This window comes from Suillus paluster, assembly GCF_016628075.1.
Source record: "Suillus paluster strain FC165 chromosome Unknown EDB91scaffold_22, whole genome shotgun sequence".
In the NCBI taxonomy this organism is placed as follows: domain Eukaryota; kingdom Fungi; phylum Basidiomycota; class Agaricomycetes; order Boletales; family Suillaceae; genus Suillus; species Suillus paluster.
This window is the reverse complement of record NW_024537582.1, coordinates 243,806-260,685: the sequence shown is the minus strand read 5'-3', so window position 1 is coordinate 260,685 and position 16,880 is coordinate 243,806. Positions and strand designations below refer to the sequence as shown.

General features: G+C 49.1%; 7 protein-coding genes across 7 annotated transcripts; 3 read left to right on the top strand and 4 right to left on the bottom strand.

Moving 5' to 3' along the window:
- Positions 1 to 1,526: 1,526 nt before the first annotated feature.
- Positions 1,527 to 3,499, top strand: EDB91DRAFT_1237070 (transductin family protein/WD-40 repeat family protein; the record flags this gene model as incomplete). Its single annotated transcript, XM_041321538.1, has 7 exons — positions 1,527 to 1,555; positions 1,604 to 1,807; positions 1,861 to 1,994; positions 2,042 to 2,121; positions 2,166 to 2,915; positions 2,965 to 3,216; positions 3,266 to 3,499. 7 exons carry the CDS (start codon positions 1,527 to 1,529, stop codon positions 3,497 to 3,499), a joined length of 1,683 nt encoding a protein of 560 aa, XP_041177779.1.
- Positions 3,500 to 3,528: 29 nt separating this feature from the next.
- Positions 3,529 to 4,668, bottom strand: EDB91DRAFT_1129541 (translation initiation factor eIF3 subunit). The gene is made up of 4 exons (XM_041318577.1): positions 4,555 to 4,668; positions 4,392 to 4,492; positions 4,077 to 4,344; positions 3,529 to 4,008 (listed from the first exon to the last, which is right to left on the bottom strand). Exons 1-4 carry the CDS (start codon positions 4,565 to 4,567, stop codon positions 3,689 to 3,691), a joined length of 702 nt encoding a protein of 233 aa, XP_041177778.1. The 5' UTR covers positions 4,568 to 4,668; the 3' UTR covers positions 3,529 to 3,688.
- Positions 4,669 to 5,678: 1,010 nt separating this feature from the next.
- EDB91DRAFT_1279968 (glycoside hydrolase family 13 protein) lies at positions 5,679 to 7,932 on the bottom strand (the record flags this gene model as incomplete). Its single annotated transcript, XM_041324712.1, has 11 exons — positions 5,679 to 5,966; positions 6,020 to 6,238; positions 6,293 to 6,404; positions 6,465 to 6,513; positions 6,570 to 6,630; positions 6,687 to 6,886; positions 6,942 to 6,981; positions 7,034 to 7,333; positions 7,364 to 7,511; positions 7,561 to 7,765; positions 7,824 to 7,932. Coding segments are annotated over 11 exons (1,581 nt in total), but the record flags the coding sequence as incomplete, so codon positions are not given.
- A 1,116-nt stretch (positions 7,933 to 9,048) lies between these two features.
- EDB91DRAFT_1336202 (uncharacterized protein) lies at positions 9,049 to 9,850 on the bottom strand (the record flags this gene model as incomplete). Its single annotated transcript, XM_041325524.1, has 3 exons — positions 9,414 to 9,850; positions 9,257 to 9,370; positions 9,049 to 9,198 (listed from the first exon to the last, which is right to left on the bottom strand). The coding sequence occupies exons 1-3, from the start codon at positions 9,579 to 9,581 to the stop codon at positions 9,049 to 9,051; spliced, it is 432 nt and encodes a 143-aa protein (XP_041177776.1). The 5' UTR covers positions 9,582 to 9,850.
- Positions 9,851 to 10,833: 983 nt separating this feature from the next.
- Positions 10,834 to 12,553, bottom strand: EDB91DRAFT_1247871 (uncharacterized protein; the record flags this gene model as incomplete). Its single annotated transcript, XM_041322859.1, has 4 exons — positions 10,834 to 11,276; positions 11,328 to 11,409; positions 11,459 to 11,899; positions 11,957 to 12,553. 4 exons carry the CDS (start codon positions 12,551 to 12,553, stop codon positions 10,834 to 10,836), a joined length of 1,563 nt encoding a protein of 520 aa, XP_041177775.1.
- A 698-nt stretch (positions 12,554 to 13,251) lies between these two features.
- On the top strand, positions 13,252 to 14,977 carry EDB91DRAFT_1129532 (uncharacterized protein). The gene is made up of 4 exons (XM_041318576.1): positions 13,252 to 13,761; positions 13,812 to 14,005; positions 14,062 to 14,486; positions 14,547 to 14,977. The coding sequence occupies exons 1-4, from the start codon at positions 13,407 to 13,409 to the stop codon at positions 14,554 to 14,556; spliced, it is 984 nt and encodes a 327-aa protein (XP_041177774.1). The 5' UTR covers positions 13,252 to 13,406; the 3' UTR covers positions 14,557 to 14,977.
- Positions 14,978 to 16,749, top strand: EDB91DRAFT_1129522 (ChaC-like protein). Its single transcript, XM_041318575.1, has 13 exons — positions 14,978 to 15,150; positions 15,215 to 15,239; positions 15,295 to 15,365; positions 15,437 to 15,496; positions 15,548 to 15,578; positions 15,635 to 15,688; positions 15,757 to 15,770; positions 15,826 to 15,897; positions 15,950 to 15,955; positions 16,003 to 16,036; positions 16,089 to 16,159; positions 16,211 to 16,288; positions 16,342 to 16,749. Exons 1-13 carry the CDS (start codon positions 15,094 to 15,096, stop codon positions 16,384 to 16,386), a joined length of 618 nt encoding a protein of 205 aa, XP_041177773.1. The 5' UTR covers positions 14,978 to 15,093; the 3' UTR covers positions 16,387 to 16,749.
- The last annotated feature ends 131 nt before the right edge of the window (positions 16,750 to 16,880 follow it).

The window sequence follows — 16,880 nt, the reverse complement described above, 5'->3', positions numbered from 1 at the left end:
AGATCTAAAAAATCAAGCCTCAGTACTCAGTTTTGTATTCGATCATATGTGTCGCCAGTCCCCAGGTATTCCAACTCGCTTCACATGATGGCGATCTCCTTACCTTGAACTCGCAAGTGCGCTGGTGATATGTATGTGGCAACGTCCTTGCGATGTACACACTAGCGTCCGTGACATGACTTGACGAGTAGAAAGGGATTTCCCACATTAACAACTGGACCGCGAAGGGTGCACGAGCAGGTTCTTTCGCATATGGCCCAGCCCTGTCATTGATCTCGGCGAGTTCGTTGGTGCGCGTTGACCCACTCTAGCGTAAGCTACAATAGGCCAAGTCAGACTAGCTTAAAAGAACAAATGCATTAGACCGTCAATGCTATCATTGGGCACGTGCGAGAAGGTGACACGGAGTATTATCGTTCATGAGGAATCAGGATAGTGGCCAGCAGAGAACGTGATAGAATACACAGTTGACCCCACGGATGGGCAAGAAAAATATGAGGGTGCATACTCTGCATGCCATCCTCGGGATCAGCCTGTCAGACAAAGAACTAGAAAAAGTAACAGTACTTGGCGAGTTAACCCTACGGATGGGGAGAAGAAATCGAAATAATGATCCCTTCTCGCGATCCTTGAGGTCAGCCTCGTCAGCTAGTCACACATTGCGATTTTCGTTAGCATCGCCTCCGCAGCTGGATCGAGTTCTGGAGAGGGACATCAGGTACCGACGAATAGCTCGTATGAGAAGCGGATCATGCGGCCTCGAAAGGTTGGGGGAGGGTGTATGTATAATGTATCTGTAGTGGTATGTCAGTGGGTATTTTCAATGTTTCGGAGGATGCATGGGTACAACGGAAAGAGGGAGTAAAACAGGGAAGAGAATAAAAGGGAAAGCAACGGGCAAGGACTTACAGGTGAAGCACAGGACGGGCGAGTCTGGTTCATCGATCTGGTAGGTTACCGGCTGGCGAGCGAGAAGTCGCCTGACGAGGACATATGACAAGAAATATGTCTTCCCTAAGGGTAATTGGCCGGATCAAGCAGCGGCAATTGAGGAAGGACGTCGACTGACCGATACCAGCGGACCCATGGATGATAAGGTTGCGCTCACTCCAAGGGAACCTGTTAAACAAGCTCTCATATACCGAGCGGATGACCATCGATGTCGCTCCATTCAGCAACTTGGCACCAAGGTGTCCAGATAGATCAATTGCGTTGAAGGAGAATGGGTGCGCCCTGTTTTGGCATCATTTTCAAGTTCTTTAGGAATCGGCTCGCCGATCTCTATCTTGCAACATTGCATTCCAATCCTCGCACGACAGAATGATGTTCCTGTTGCCACAGGGCGTGACGGAGTGCTAAGAGGTTGGAGTACAATACCGACAAATTTGTGGTAGCAGTAGATGACATGGTAGTCTGAATGATGGAGTTGGACTAAAATGGGAGGTCTTCATGACATCACTTAAATCTTAGCAGTCACGTGATTATAATCACAAAAAAATGAGATTCGGTGCTCATCATCCCAAACGATGAGCAACCTCATCTCCTGCGTATCATGGTAACTAAACCCAACCACACCTCCCGCTCCCATCTAACTCAACCCCAGGGTAAAACGCGGCGTTTCAGCGAAGCAGCCTTCCAAGTATGTACTCGACGAGAAGGAACTCGAGCGCGTCAGCGCCCTCGCACGCATTGAGCTCGAGGATGCCCGGATAGAGCTTGAGCGCGCGCATAATGCTGCAAAAAGTATGGGAAAGGGCGCGGAGGGCGCTGAGGCGGATGATGCGGATGAGGATGATGCATGGGTCGAGTGTGTTATCTTATATGTGGTCTCGATGTTATTGCTGATGCGGCGTTGGAAAGCGAGGAGGATGTGTCGATGGAGGTGTCGATGGAGGTGGATGGTGATGTTAAAGTTGATGATGTACCTGCGAAGGGGGATGATCTTGCGCAATATAAGTTGGATGAATATGACGAGGACGACGTAAAAGAAGATGGTATGTGTGTGGGTTCGATTTGCACATCCAGCGCTGATCTTTCGCAGGCATGGGTCCATTCAGCAACATCAAAGGACTGACATTCTACAGAGATAACCAAGACGATCCATACATCACACTCAAAGACGTACGATCTCTTTTCCTTTTCCTCCCTCATCTCACCCCATACAGGATCCTGAAGACGACGAGCGTTCAGAACTCGAAGTCCTCTCAACAGACAACCTTCTTGTCACCGCCAAAACCGAAGACGATGTCTCCCAACTCGAGATCTACGTCTACGACGAATCCCAAGACAACCTCTACGTCCATCACGATCTCATGCTCCCCAACTTCCCCCTCTGTCTCGAATGGCTTGATTTCCCACCCACATCCTCCTCATCTTCAGATGACACCCCACCAAAATTCGGCAACTACATCGCCGTCGGGACTCTCGATCCTGAAATCGAGATATGGTCATTAGACGTCATGGAGAGCATGTATCCCGACATGGTCCTCGGTAGACCTGACAAAACAGCCGCTCACGTACCAGTCCCTGCAGGAACAGGTAAAAAAAAGCGCAAAAGGACAAAACACCGTCCTTCTTCAGACGCATACCATGTCGACGCTGTCCTTGGTCTCTCATGGAACCGTACACATCGACACATGCTCGCGAGCGCGTCTGCGGATCGTACCGTGAAGCTATGGGATTTGTCTCGTCCGGTGGTGGATGGCGAGGGTGCGATAAGGAGCTTTGGGGTGCATAAGGATAAGGTGCAGGCTGTGCAGTGGAATGAGAAAGAACCGACGGTATTGTTGTCTGGGGGTTATGATAGGACGGTACGCGTGTTTGATTCTAGGGCTCCGGATACGGGCGTCGGGGCGGTGCTTGGTGCTGATGTTGAGGCTTTGCGATGGGATCCTTGGGAAACCCATGCTTTCTATGTCAGTGTCGATCTGCATAATATTTTGATTTTTATTGATGGGCTCTTAGGTCTCGTTAGAAAATGGTCTCGTACTCAACTTTGATGCACGCACGCTTCCTACAGATCTTAAATCCCCATCGCCTGCACGGTTCACGCTCTCAGCTCATGATGGCGCCGTATCGGCCCTGGACGTAAGTCCGTTGCTGCGCGGTTGTATATGCACTGGAGGGACGGACAAACTCGTCAAAGTTTGGAACGTGGACCAGACTGCTGGAGGCAAACCGTCTGTGAGCATGGTTGCGTCGAGGGACATGGAAGTGGTCAGTATTTTATTTTATTCTGCTATTACAATCCAACTCGCGATTTCAGGGCAAAGTCTTTTCGGCGGTGTTTTCGCCAGACGACCCTCTCACGATCGCTGCAGCTGGATCTAGAGCAAAACTACAAATATGGGACGTTGGCGCCAACTCCGGCGCGCGGAGAGCATTCGCGTCAAAGCTCAGCGAAGCCGGACGAGTTCTGAAGGAGAAAGAAGGCGCAGGGTTAGTCGGCCTCGTCAACGATGAAGAAGCGAGCGAGGATGAAGGGGACGAGGATGACTGAGCTCTGTGATACCCGCTCCTACTAAACGCAAAAAAAACTACTCATACGTGATGTAGTAGATGCGCAGGTACTATTCTACATGAAATCATCTTGGTTGGTACCGAAATCATCCAGCGCTTCCTCATACACCCCGGTATCAAATCTAAGACACGATCAGCAATCGTTCAGCGACTGATCAAGACTATAGACTCACTTATTCGAGACTTTGGCTGATCCGAGAACAGGCTTCGTAGCAGCTTTGACTTTCTTCTTCCCGCTTGCCTTGTCTCGCTGCTCCTTCTGTTTCTCGTTCGCAAGCGTCGTAAGCCCACTGGCAGCTTTCCTGATCTCCACATCCTTCAAAGGCTGACAGAGCTCTCGGACGTGATGTTCTACGAACGACGCGTATAGAGGCTTGTTTTGATGTCGCTTAACAATAAACTCGATAATTCTTGTCGAGAAATCCTCGAAATCCTCTTTCGTACGAGGATTAGCGGAGATCAGCGCGTCTAATTCGGATGACGATGATCCTGTAAAGTTAAATACCGCGGGCGTCAGCTCAAACCCAAACCCGAAACCACCAACGGAAAGAACCCACCTCCAAGACCAGCAGCCCCAAAAAGCGACGCGGCATTGTCCAAATCAGCTTGAATCTCCCGCTCTCTATCCAACCTCGCCTTCTCGCGCGGATCAAGAACCGAGTCTTCATCATACTCCACATCATCACCCCCGCGCGCAGCTTTCGCAGCTTCTTTCTCTGCAATCTTCTGTTTCACCGTTCCTTTCTTTTTGATGGGTGCTACAGGTGCAGAGGCTGGTTTAACGTCGTCTGAAGAGTCTTCGTCTGAGGATGCGTCCCAGTCGCTCTAGGGAGGATGAGACGGCGATTGGTGAGATAAAGGGAGGAGCGTACCGCTGGAGATGATTCTTCTTCGTCTTCGCCTTCCCATTTGCTCTTTACGGGTTTCTTGGTCGCGATCGATGGCGCAGCTGGAGCAGGCGCGTTGTCAGATTCTGTGTATGATCGTGATGAGCGTTGTAGTAATATATACGAATGATGAAATTGTGGTTTTTACCCCAGTCAGACATGGTGGTATCGTTTGTCCCTTACGGTGAAATTGGTTGGGTAGCGCTATGGTACAAGTGCGTTGTGATCTAATCTAAGCGTAGAAACGTACAGCAAAATATTCGGTCACGTGACACATAATAGTGAAAGTTGTTTACTTTTGTTGAATTGTAAAGCTGCTACATATGCATCGCAATTTGAATTTTTTTCGGCACAAGTCGTTCAGCAGATTGAGTAGACCCATCAGGAACGCAATATATGCGACGGATGCCACGCGAACGCCCACACTTGTGTCAGATGAGTCTACAAAATTTATAGCTTGTTACAGCAAGATCTGCCGAACGCACACCTCTTGTATCGCAGGGGTAGATTCGTTGCGGAAAATGCGATTGAAGCAGCTATTTCTTATGTGTACGTGTTTGGCTATGTAGACCCTTTAGCCACTCACTTGCACACCCAATTTTCCTTCACTGAGTGTGTATATCTTTTTTACTAACTTTGATGGATGACAAGTCACTCAAGCGGTACATAAATGTCCTTTATAATGATCTGTTGACTCGCTAACAACTATATGGCAGCTCACATCACACGGCGAATGAGTTCACCTTGAACGTGGCTGACGATGAGCAGAAGGCTAAGCGGTGAGAATCACCGCGGTATATTTGTGCTGACATACGACCATTTTTCTCGCAGTCCTTGTCTCCGCCGGTCGTCTAGCATCCAGTTAGAAAGGCAGGAGCAGGAAGCTGTACTAATTCAACAAAAGCAGAGACCTGCACTGGTTCATCAACACTGGGAAGAGCGGGTGGCAAATCAGCAATGGGCAGTGTTCGCGGAGGCGGACATCCGTCAATAGCTATTCATGCTAAAGTATTGCCCGAAATTTGCAAAAATTAGAGGCATGCTCTGTATATCGGATTCTCAATGGACCATCCCATTCTGCAGCCGCGGCGACAAATCCGATGACAAGTGTTAGCTAACGTTAGTTACCTATACTGTGTTTCAAGCAACACATGCGCATTATTTTACGTGGCGCGTGACTCCTCAGTATGCATTTTTCTTTAGAAGACGCAAAACTACCAGAGGAAAGCTAAAACATTTGTTCAAGTATCGGACAGAGGCTCTAGGAGAGGTGTCCGTGATTATTTACTTAGTCTAAGTAGTATGGACATGCGCTATGCCCGGTGATAAGTATTGTAGCAAGAATTCTAGAGTTGCTTATAAAATGAGGGTAGTGAGCGTAGAGCAATTACCAATCACAAGTGATGAATTGTAGGCCACGGGTCATAGGAGGAGGATGACACATGCAATGATGTATGCTGCCATCCACCGCGAGAGAGTCCGAGTTACTGATTCCCCACTCAGGTCACTCGCAGGACATAAGTCGGGACTATTTTCCAGTGTTGCAACTGGCATGAATACCTGCACGCATTCGTAACCATTCCAAGTTTGGGACAACACAAGTTCGTACCAACCTTTGGCAGCCCCGCGGGGCTCCCCACAGTCACGCCGCCGCTTTCATCCGCCACATGAACGACACACGTCAACACATCAACGATATGCTGGTGAGGCCTGAAAATTTTGTGCGTGACGTTCCAACGCGCTGAGGTAGAACCTGCGTTCGTGAGAAGGGTGAGCATTGGAGGTTTCCATATTGCGAGCGTGTTATTGGTATTGGTTTCGAGGAACTCCATCTAGATTTGAAACGGGATTGGGATGGAACAGAAATAAGCATTCAATTGACCCACCGGTGTTATCAGAAAGTAGGTGTTGGCAGCCATTGCAATTTTGCGAGCACGATTCAGGTTCTTGAACGCAAGGTACTCGGCACTTTCATTGCTGTATCTCGTCGTCCAGATACTTTAGCCCCCGTGTCCCTCACCGTCAAATTTTGAGCAGAACTCAGAACTTAGCACTCACGCTTCATGGTTTGCTGGTGGGTCTCCTCCAGCAAGACCCTGTTCTTGACCTGGTCGAGTGTCAATGACTACACTTATGCAAGTTGGTAGAAGTGCCGTCACGCACCATTGTATATAATTGGGATGCCATCATGTATAAAAGGCCAAACTGCTGCATTAGCCGCAAGCTGCGCGGCAGAGATGTTCAGTACAAACAATTATTAGGCAGCACTTTCAGACTCACGGCAGCGTCTGAGACTAGATGTTTGAATCTCGCTTGGTCGTGGTTATCTAGGAAGGAACCCGTCATGAATGTACTGCTTGCGTAAAGCTGCTGCGACTCCTTTACGACGGTGGTTAAGGCAGAGAGATTTCCCTCTGGGGACTGCAATGCTGGTACAAGGGCATTCCATGTTGGATAATCGAGCACCGCATCCATGACGTCTGACGTGGTAGGTATGTCAACAGACGAAGCTTCTTATTGTGCGCGTGGGCTCACGAGTGTAATCGCTGGTGTATTTGACATCGTTCGACAAGACCTGGCAACGATATTGGTCACACTATGTATGACGATGAGGAGAAATGGAATACCTCTCCGATAGTAAACACTCCTGCTTCTCGCGTGAAATCCTGCCAAAACTGCGGAGAAACGAAATTGACAGTGCTGAGCCTTAGACCGTCCACTCTAAAGTTAGACACAACATCTTGAATCCAGCTGTGGAGTGTGCCCACGACGCTCGGATTCTCCGTATCCACGTCTGCATACGGTAGTGTGGCGTCGCCTAACCAACATTGTTCAACATCGGTCTGATTGTTGTAGTCCGTGATAAAACATAGTGGATGAAAGTCATCCGTATCTGCGAAAGGCGTCATATCCGTTGCCGAGCCATTCTGAGGTGCATCAAAGCTCGAAGCAGTGACGTTCAGAGGTAGCGTTGTAAGCATGTGGTTAACGACAATGTCGAGCATGAGGAACATATGTCGCTCATGCAAAGCAGAGCTGAGATTCTTGAGATCGTCCGCAGAGCCGAAATGCTGATTAATGGAGTAAAGGTCTTGAGGCCAGTAGCTGGAATATGGTCAGACATATATGGGGACCATTATTGAAGGATGCTTACCCGTGATAACCTGCACCGTAAGGGGTCATGCCTTCAATGTTGGAGAAGACCGGAGATATCCAAACCGCATCGAAGCCCATCTGCTTGATGTAGTCCAAATGGTCAATGGCGCCTCTCCACGAGCCACCACAGTATTCACGGGCAGTCGTATCACATGGGACAGTAGGAGCAATGCCATTATCCTTGCCATAGAGCGCAAATCTATCTGTAATGATCTGCGGGGCAAGTCAACGCTTTGCGGTTGCACTCAGTGGACAGAGGACTTTCCTGGTATATGGATCGAGTTCTCCAATCATCTGCAGTTGCAGCCAGTGATGTCAAGCAGAACGAGAGAGTGATGATTACAAGAGCATAAGAGAAGGGTAGCTGAGACATTACTATTCGATGTTGTGTCTTGGTGGTGGCTGGACTTAGAGCCCCGGAGTAGGGTGCAAGTCAAAAGAAAGTAGGCATGAAGAGGTGGTGGATGCGCAGTCACAAACATCGGGTGGCTGCGTTACAATATTGGTGTTCAAACTTGCGTTGCCGCTCACCTCATACATATCGGCAATTAGAATCAATTACGAAGGTTGCTTCTTGAATATCAATGGGGTTCCGAAAAGCGACGCGTCTTGACTCTTGACGAACGCGTCGCGGTCACGTGCATTGGCAGCTTCAACTTCAATCTCTTCGATATTTCAATGATAGCCAAATGATAACAGATCTTACGAGGCTAGCCAGGCTAGGTGAGTATATACTTGTCTTTATTAGACAACCATTTGGTGAAATTCACAGACTATCACTTGCTTGAAAGGACATGTTGGAAGAATCTTATTGACGGATGAGTCACAGACCTTGTTAACCATTTTTTCGACAGTCGAATTATAAGCAGGGTGCTAGTAGATGTCGAGTGAAGCATTTTATTCTTATCCTTGTCCAGGCCACCACTCTCCCTCAGCCAGACCTAAAGGGACGATTTTCGGACCTTCCATCATAAAATGACTGGGCCAAGCTGACCCAGTGACTTGGCCTGTTCTAGGAACCGCTTGCCTCCACTTGCGCCGGAGTCGAAGTTATCCGCTTCCTAAACCATGTTTAGCCCGGACCCAGAGACGATAGACAGCTAGAGACAGCTGCAAGGGTATTTGACCAAGTTGAACTACATAAGTACTTATCCAAGCAGATGTGCGGAGTTCGAATATTTCTTGAAGATCTGCAAACCATCATGATCTCATCCAGAAATTACGAGAAGGAACGACCATCTTCCCTCCGTCTACATAGGGCTGGTTAGGGGAGACTATTCAGAAATGTAAGAACTTCAGAATCATGACATTGAATCTTCACGCAAGACAATATGGTACGTTTTGGTCATACACCTTTTTGCCTACGTCGAACAATGTCGAATGGCGAGTCTAGGTATCTGTTCATAGCTTCCGAATGCTCTGCTCAGTTCACGGAGCCGTGAACTTGCAGGTTTCTAGTGACGTGGTTGTATAAGGTGTGGATAAGTCAGTTCTTTGCTTTTCCATCAACACCGTCCAGTACATTGCTCTCGCAGTGCTCAGTAGCAACTGCCTTCGTCGTGCCGCTGAAGGACACCCGAATTTCCCGTTGCCTTTGGTCGTAGGCAATCTTGCCGGTCCCGCAGGTGTTGGAGTTCTGAAAGGCAGTAGCATTTCTCAACTACATAGACAACGGTGAAGATGGGTGGACGTACAAGCGAGACGAGATGGTCTGCATGACTGAAGTCCGTCACTATTAAGTATGACCAGAGGGGCAGCGTCTTCGTCAGCGAGATATATTGGTGTCCCATCCGCAATGCCCTGCATGCCTCATCAACATCCGCATAGAAAAGAACCATGCCATCAACAAACCTGTACTTTAATGACTACTCTCGCCCACGCCGTGTTCTTCATCCCAGTGTACTCACGAGTAGGGGCAATACCGCTAGAGTCTCTCTTCAATAGCGCAGCGACGAGCGCGTCAATGTAGAGCCCATGGCTCACGAGCGCGATGTGCTCTGCATTGCGTACGTGGGGCATGATCACCTCATCCACGGCCGCACCGCACGCGCTGCCAGGTCTCTATCGGACTCGCCTTCCGTGAACCGTTCGCCTGGAAGCAGTGCGGGGTACTTTTCCTCGCATTCCGCGAGAGACTTGGAAGTCCTGTAATCTCAGAAACACCACGGCTTCCCCTCCCCAACGCCAAAGTACTGCTCTTTGATGCACTCGATGTTGAAGTCATGCGAAGGCTGTGGGGCAGGTTGGGCGGCAAGGACAGGCGCTGCAGTGCTGGAAGCGCGCTTGAGTGGCGAGACATAAATCTTGGTGAATATAGTTAAATGTATGCGCCGAGAGCTTCGGTTTGCTAATAGATATCAATTGGAAGCAGTAGAACTGAAGAGGGCTTACCGCTTTCCTTGCACGTTGGAGAGCATATCAGAGTTGAGATGACGTGGAACGAACCGCGCTGACTTAGTGGGGCATCGGCCCACCCTGCCTCAACCTGTCTCTGCGACATCTAAGTATGATACAGCGCACGGATACTGCGGAACAAACTGACCACATTATCGGTTGACTGCCCATGTCTGATCTGGTTCCCTCTCGCGCATGAGGCCTAGGAGGTAATTACCGACAGAACACGGAGGACTCACTAATCTCACTGTTAACATGAATGTGACTCTAGGTTGTCCTCCGAAAAAAATGAGCGCTGGAAAGTATTAGGGTTGTTCTGCAGTTATTCACTCTTGGCGAGCGGTCGAGCGTGAAGCAAGTTGAATTCGAAGGCGCGTTTGCTATTGAGTCTCAGAAAAAATCCATATTCGGAACTGCGTTCTACCTTGGACATCAAAACTAGTACTACAGGAATGTGCAGAGCAAGCAGCTCAAGGCAGGGAAACGGGTAAAGTATGTAGATATAAGCAAACCGTTGAACGCGGGTCGAGCTTCTCGTCTCACTAGGATGGAGTGGGCCGTTTTGATTAGTGTGTCAACGCTGAGTGTCGTGAAATAGTCATCTTCCTAATGGCGTTGTGAGTGTCATCACATGGGTAGCATCTTTGGGATCTTGAGTGTCATGAATGGTCGTCTTCTGGCAGCATCACGGCGTTGCAAGGGTCATGAAATGAGTATCATGAATGGTCATCTTGCGGTCGTGTCGTCTTCTGATGGTCGTGAGTGTTCGGTCTTGAGGGTCATGAGTGGTCGTCTCCTGGTGGGGTCGTGGCGTCGTGAGTGTCACGAATCAATAGCGTCGCGACTCGTGGGTGTCTTGAGTGGTCGTCACGGCGTGTCATGAAATGGTCGTCTTCTTAATGCGACATCGTGGCGAGTTCTTCAGTTCGGTTCTCGTGGTCTGTGATATTGTTGACCCTGTGCTAGGTGGTGAAGTTCTTGGCGCCAAAGTGAAGTGATGGGCAGGCGTAAAATGGTGATTTGTGAAGTTAATATCAGGACATGAGTTGCCAGGAAATGAAGATGGTGAGGTGGTGGCTGGAATTGCCGCTACAATTGGATGTGTTCGTTGGCGGAGTGATGCAAGGCGGGCCTTGATCCGTGAACCAGGCTCTGAAGCTGGAGTTGTATCAACTTTGGGAGGAGGCGGGGATCCTGGTGGCGCTGGGTGTCCGGTCAGCACCGAGGTGAGTCCCACCTCCGCCATTCTAGCAACCCAGTCGTCAAAGAGAACAGTGTGGTCCGCGCGAATCCGTTCGTACTCTTGCGTGAGGTGACCTACTAGTTGGACTGAAATCAACAAACAATATGGACGTCACGAGAGATACTGACCGATCACGTTGGCGTGTCGCCTGGAGCGAGAACGCATGATGCTGCCGCAGGCAGCGTTTAATCGAGAAACTCTAGGTGTGCGCTAACAGATTATGATGATTAGCGTAGTCTAGCAACAAGCCTGTTCATACCTTTTCCTGTATGCCAAACTTGAGCTTGCGGAGGGAGAGCGTGGCCTTTGGCTTCTGGAGCAATATGTCCTTGGGGTGGACATATCGGGGAAGAGGAAGGTTAGTACTCATCGAGGTCGTCTGAATTTCATCCACTAGAGCATATGGTCGAATGTTCGACAGACGAAGAGGACCTTGGTCGATGACGATGGTTGTGATTGTTGGGGGTAGGATGGCGATGGTTGTTGTTGCTGGGGGTAGAATGTCGAAGTGGCGTCCGTGCTTATCGTGGGTAGTGCGTGCGAGTGCTGCTTCGTGCGTAGGGTGTGGTGGTTCGTGTGTAGGGTGTGGTGATGCATGCGAAAGGTGTGTTGGTTCAGGCGTAAGTTGTGCTGTAATCGGAACGGCCGCTGCGATAGGGTGTGCTGATACATGCGTAGGGTGTGATGTAATATAGTCGTCCTGTAGGGACAAAGGCATTAGGCGACGCAAATCTAGGCTATGATGAAGGCTCCCTACCTCGTGGAAAGTCCTTTCGTCACCAGACCACTCAAGGTCTTTCGTGTACGAGGTGTCGTCGGAGGACATGTCGTCGTGGTCGTCCATGAGGGTGTTGTCAGACAAGATTGACAGTCGGTTACAATAACTAGAGGGGGGGATTGGCAAATCGATAATGGTGGAAGGCGTCGAGTCGGGATTGAATACAGTTGACGAAGATGGTGAAAAAGAATGAAGGAAAGATGGCGAAGCTGAAACTGGGGATTCTGTCGTGCATGGATCGTCGACCTTTCGTTCTTTTGAGGGTTCGTGGTCGTCTGGAAGTTCTAAGTCGGAGGGCGGGCGACCACTCAGAGCAGTGGGCGTGTCGTCAGTAGCGTTAGCGCCAGTGAAGGGTGCATGTGTTTCGTGGGCGAGAAACCTTCGTGCGACTTCGTCGGCGGCCAGAAGAAGGCTTATGGTTGACATGCAAAACGTCGACACGAAACGTTTAGCGGAAACCTTCTTGGGGTCGCGCAGAACCTGAAGCGTAGGAGTGATGACGGTTTTTGGGAAAAATGACACCGACAGGAACCCAGTTATAGCGATTCGTGAGGCGACGTAAGTGACAGAGATCATGATGTGCGAATATCGTCAGGTGTAGAATTCGCTGGCAAGATATTCGAAGGCGAGCGGTTCTATAGGCGATCCGCGATATTTACACTCCTAGGATATTTGTGCGTGCTTGCCAACCAAGTTGATCGCGACGCGTCAGTCACGTGTTTGGAAAATCAAGCTATACAAGCGAAACTGCAAGGCGGACACCATTATGAAAATCGCGATCCGGTGCTAGAACACACACGCATGAGAGGAGATCCTCATGTACGCTGCATTTTATAAGTTAGAGAAGAATGGATTTCGTGCGGGAAGAGATCTAACACGGACGATACCTAAACTGAACGTTGTGCAGCTAATCGAGGACTCGTGAATCGTCTAGTGCATGCTTGACGTCTGACTCAAAAGGACCAAGCACGTTGAGGTGGGGTAATTTCAGTCTCCCGTAGCAGACCCTAACAGAATGAAGACAGTCGTTCATTCTGTAGCGTGATTTCATCCACGGAGATGGAGGGAGATAGTGCATTCGAACCAACCTCAAATCAGTCGCATCGCCATCAAAGATCTACTGAGCTCGACTACTTAATTACGTGGTGCCAGTGGAAGACGGTCCAACGCAATGCCAGTTCAACATTCTTGACGTCCGCGGTCCAGAGAATGGGTCTAAGTATCGAAAAGGTACGATTGATAAGTCACAGTCTAGGTTAGAAGCGTGAGAAAGTGCCTCCATCCCGATTTTGCAGTGCGACATCCTGAAGTTGTCCTGTACCCCACTTACATCTACTATAGGTGCGCATGCATCTGATGCCATCAAATTAAGACATCACTCGGGTATAAGTACAGCAATTGCATTCATACCCTGCTGAATTCGATAGCGATGTTCGAATGTCTACAGCATCTCAGGATTGCACCAGTAACACTAGCCCTTGGAGTCTTGCCTCTTGGTCTCCTTCTTCTCCGGAACCTACGACCCCCACCACGGCTTGCTCAGATCCCACCAACACAAGAGAGAGTCCTCATACTAGGTTCGACGAGCGGAGTAGGTCGTACCCTTGCTCATCAATATGCCAAGAGAGGTGCGCGAGTGTGCTTGGTAGGACGAAGGGAGAAAATGCTCGAGGAGGCTGCTGAGGAATGCAGGAAGTTATGCAAAGGCGATCATGTGTTGAGTGTGCGCGGGGATTGCGCAAGCGTGGAAGACATGACAAAGGTGCGCGACACGCTGATCAAAGGTATCATATGGATTCTTTTGGTTCCGTACTGTCACTGAAGTGATGTGCAGAGTGGGATGGCATAGATACCCTCATAATAACTGCTGGTGTTTCTGCCCTTCAACCATTGATGTCAGTCGCTGGAGTGACTGCTTCCGAGTCTCCGCCACATGCCACTGCAGAAGCCATTGGCCACGCGGTTGGTGTTGCTAAAGCCGCCCTCGATGGCAATTTCTTCGGTCCATATATTGCAGCAATCACATTTGTGAGACTATATCTCCGTGGACACTGGAGCCCATTGATCACTAAAGAACTTTCTAGATACCTCTCCTTACGACCTGCTCCACATCACCATCTGTTCTTCTACTTTCAAGTGTGGCAGCAATTATTCCTGCCCCAACACGCACCCTCTACGCTTCCACTAAATCAGCTTCCTTAGTACTCTTTCAGGCGCTCGCAATCGAGCACCCCCGTATATCATTCGTGTGCTTCCTTCCTGGAACGATTGAGGGAGACTTCCGCGCTTCCGCGGTCGACACACCACCCAATTCCTCTCCTATTATACACGAGGCTGACCCGAACAAACACGGCTTGCGACGCGAAGCGGTGGCGAGGCGCTGTATTCAGGCCATTGATCGTAAAGAGAAGATAGTCATCATGCCCCAGTACATGCGAGTTGGACACATCTTGTATTGGATCTGGCCAGCCCCTGTGGAGTGGAGGGCAAGAGTGAAGTACAATTTTAGGTAAGTGCAGATCACCCGCGTTGGTGGCGCGCCTGATTCCTTGTGTCTTCTCTGTCACAGAGTCGACTAGGGAGGATCTATCAGAATCCTGCCTCGTATGGAAACATGGAAACATTGGAAGGAAGTTACACTCGGGACCGATTTATCTAGACATCGGACAGAATCACGTGTTATGAAAGTCAATCGGCGTTCTTGTATACTTTAACTTATATCCCTATAGCTTGAGCACACATCCACCCCGTCATGCTACGTTCCCCAGCGTGGCCCTTGCATCATGTTGTGCGTGATCTCTCCACCAGTGAGGCGTTTGTGTTTCCTGCGAGGGATCCCTGTTCTTTGCTGTCCAATATCATGTATATGATTAACCCAATGCAGGGTTTTGCAAGGATGGCAACTTGAAAATTTGAAAGCCCTGATTCATTGCCCCGCAGGAGCTAGTATGCTACGTATTAGTGTAGCTACCGGACATGGAAATGAATTCGTCCCCCTCATACCGTACATGGTAGTTTGCGCCGGCTAGTGCCATATCACGTCTTTCTTGCATATCATGATTACACAGCTCTAACTGAATTGTGCTCCGAGTCTTAGCTTGACCAACAAGACGTCGATGGGATCAATCAATCCTCCATTCGTGGTCTTTGGGTACGGCTCACTGATATTCAAGGTGAGGACAGACCACAAGAGGTATGGCAACAACCGTTAACTGCGAACCACCGGTGGTATATTAGCCCCCACCTCATGTCCAATCCCAGAGTGAGCGATTGATCCATTCAGCTCAACAAATCGTTATAAATCTGGCCTTCTGTAGCCTCCGGATTCCTTAAAGGCTACGTGAGGCGCTTCGCTCAAAAATCGCATGATCATCGTGGCACACCGGAGGTGTGTCCCACTCGTCGATCACTGCACGCGTCCGCGGAATTCCTGACGTAGCATTCATCGTGATATCGCAGAATCCGGGACGTGTGGTAACTCTTATCCACAAGGAGGATTGGGATCGCCTTTCCCGGTCTGTGAGTTCATCTTCTCTAATCTTCTAGGACATCCACATACATACATGCTAGGATGCATTCCCGGATGAAGATATTGTTTGGGGCAAGGGTTTCCTGTCTATGGAGGTGCCTCCTCGTTGATGCTGTCCTTCTCCACAGGCATAGCGTATACGATCGACCCAGCATACGAGACAGAAGTTAGGGATTACTTGGGTGAGTCCGATATCATCAATGATGTTACGGCCCTACAGTTTGTATTTACACTCGTGATTTCCCGAAAGATTACAGAGAAAAGGTACGCCGCAGAGCTAGATTACCTGATTATGTGGGACAACGTGTAATCATCTCAGGATGGATATACAATGGAGACGCTGAATGTCTACACCATAGAGAATGGTATAGAAAAGATTGCAATTTACGATGTATGCAACACTTCACTTGCCTCGCCTAACCATCGTTGATTCCTCAGTTCAGGCTTATGTACGTGTCATATTTCTGACTGAGGTATCGATCTCACGAGAAGCAAGTGCTATGTCGGTCGGCCAGATAACCCGTCATTTAGTGAGCATCCTACTTTCCTGTTTTTAGTTTGATCTATTGACGATGCCATCAGTTGGTTCAGAACTATTAGAGGACCTGGCACAGCGGATATGGGCCTCCGTGGGACCCTCGGGACAGAATAAGGTTCGTCAAACTTCATCTAGCTTAGAGTAGATCTAAGAATATTGTCCTTAGGAGTATCTCTATCGTCTGGCGGAATCAGTTCGCCAGCTTGCGCCAGCATCGTATGACTCGCACTTGTTTGCTCTAGAGGTAAGTTCATGTACCACTGAGCAGGTGACCTGGTATTGATGATTTGTTTAAAGGAAAGACTACGAGAGCTCGACCGATCTGCAAGTGAAGATCACTAGTCAGCTAGTGGATTTGATCATTAGATATTACCAAGATGAATGAAGCACCATTCATCTACATACCTCAGATACACTGGTAGCCAAATATATAGCACGCATACAACATCTCCTCCTCCTCAGAGAGGCTTGGCGTTAGGTGGAAGAGTTTGTGATCTCAGATGGCAGCTAGGAATTGGTGCCATCACCTCCACCTCCTGGCCTTCATGTTCCGCAGTCACGGTAATCTCTTGCACTTCTAATTGCAGTGCCGCTTCGAGCGCGCTGAGAGTGGAGTCTCGACGAAGGGAGCTCATCTTTCCACCGCCAATTCTATCGCAACCTGCATCGGATGAATTGTGATACAGTATAATTTCAAAAGTTCACGGAGAACCACCAGCAGCAAAAGCACCTAATACTATCCGCATGGTACCATGAAATTACACTCTTGCAGCTTGTTCGAAAGAAAAGTGAGAGAAGAATCCTCGACGTCATATTTCCTTCGAATTGTTCGAACT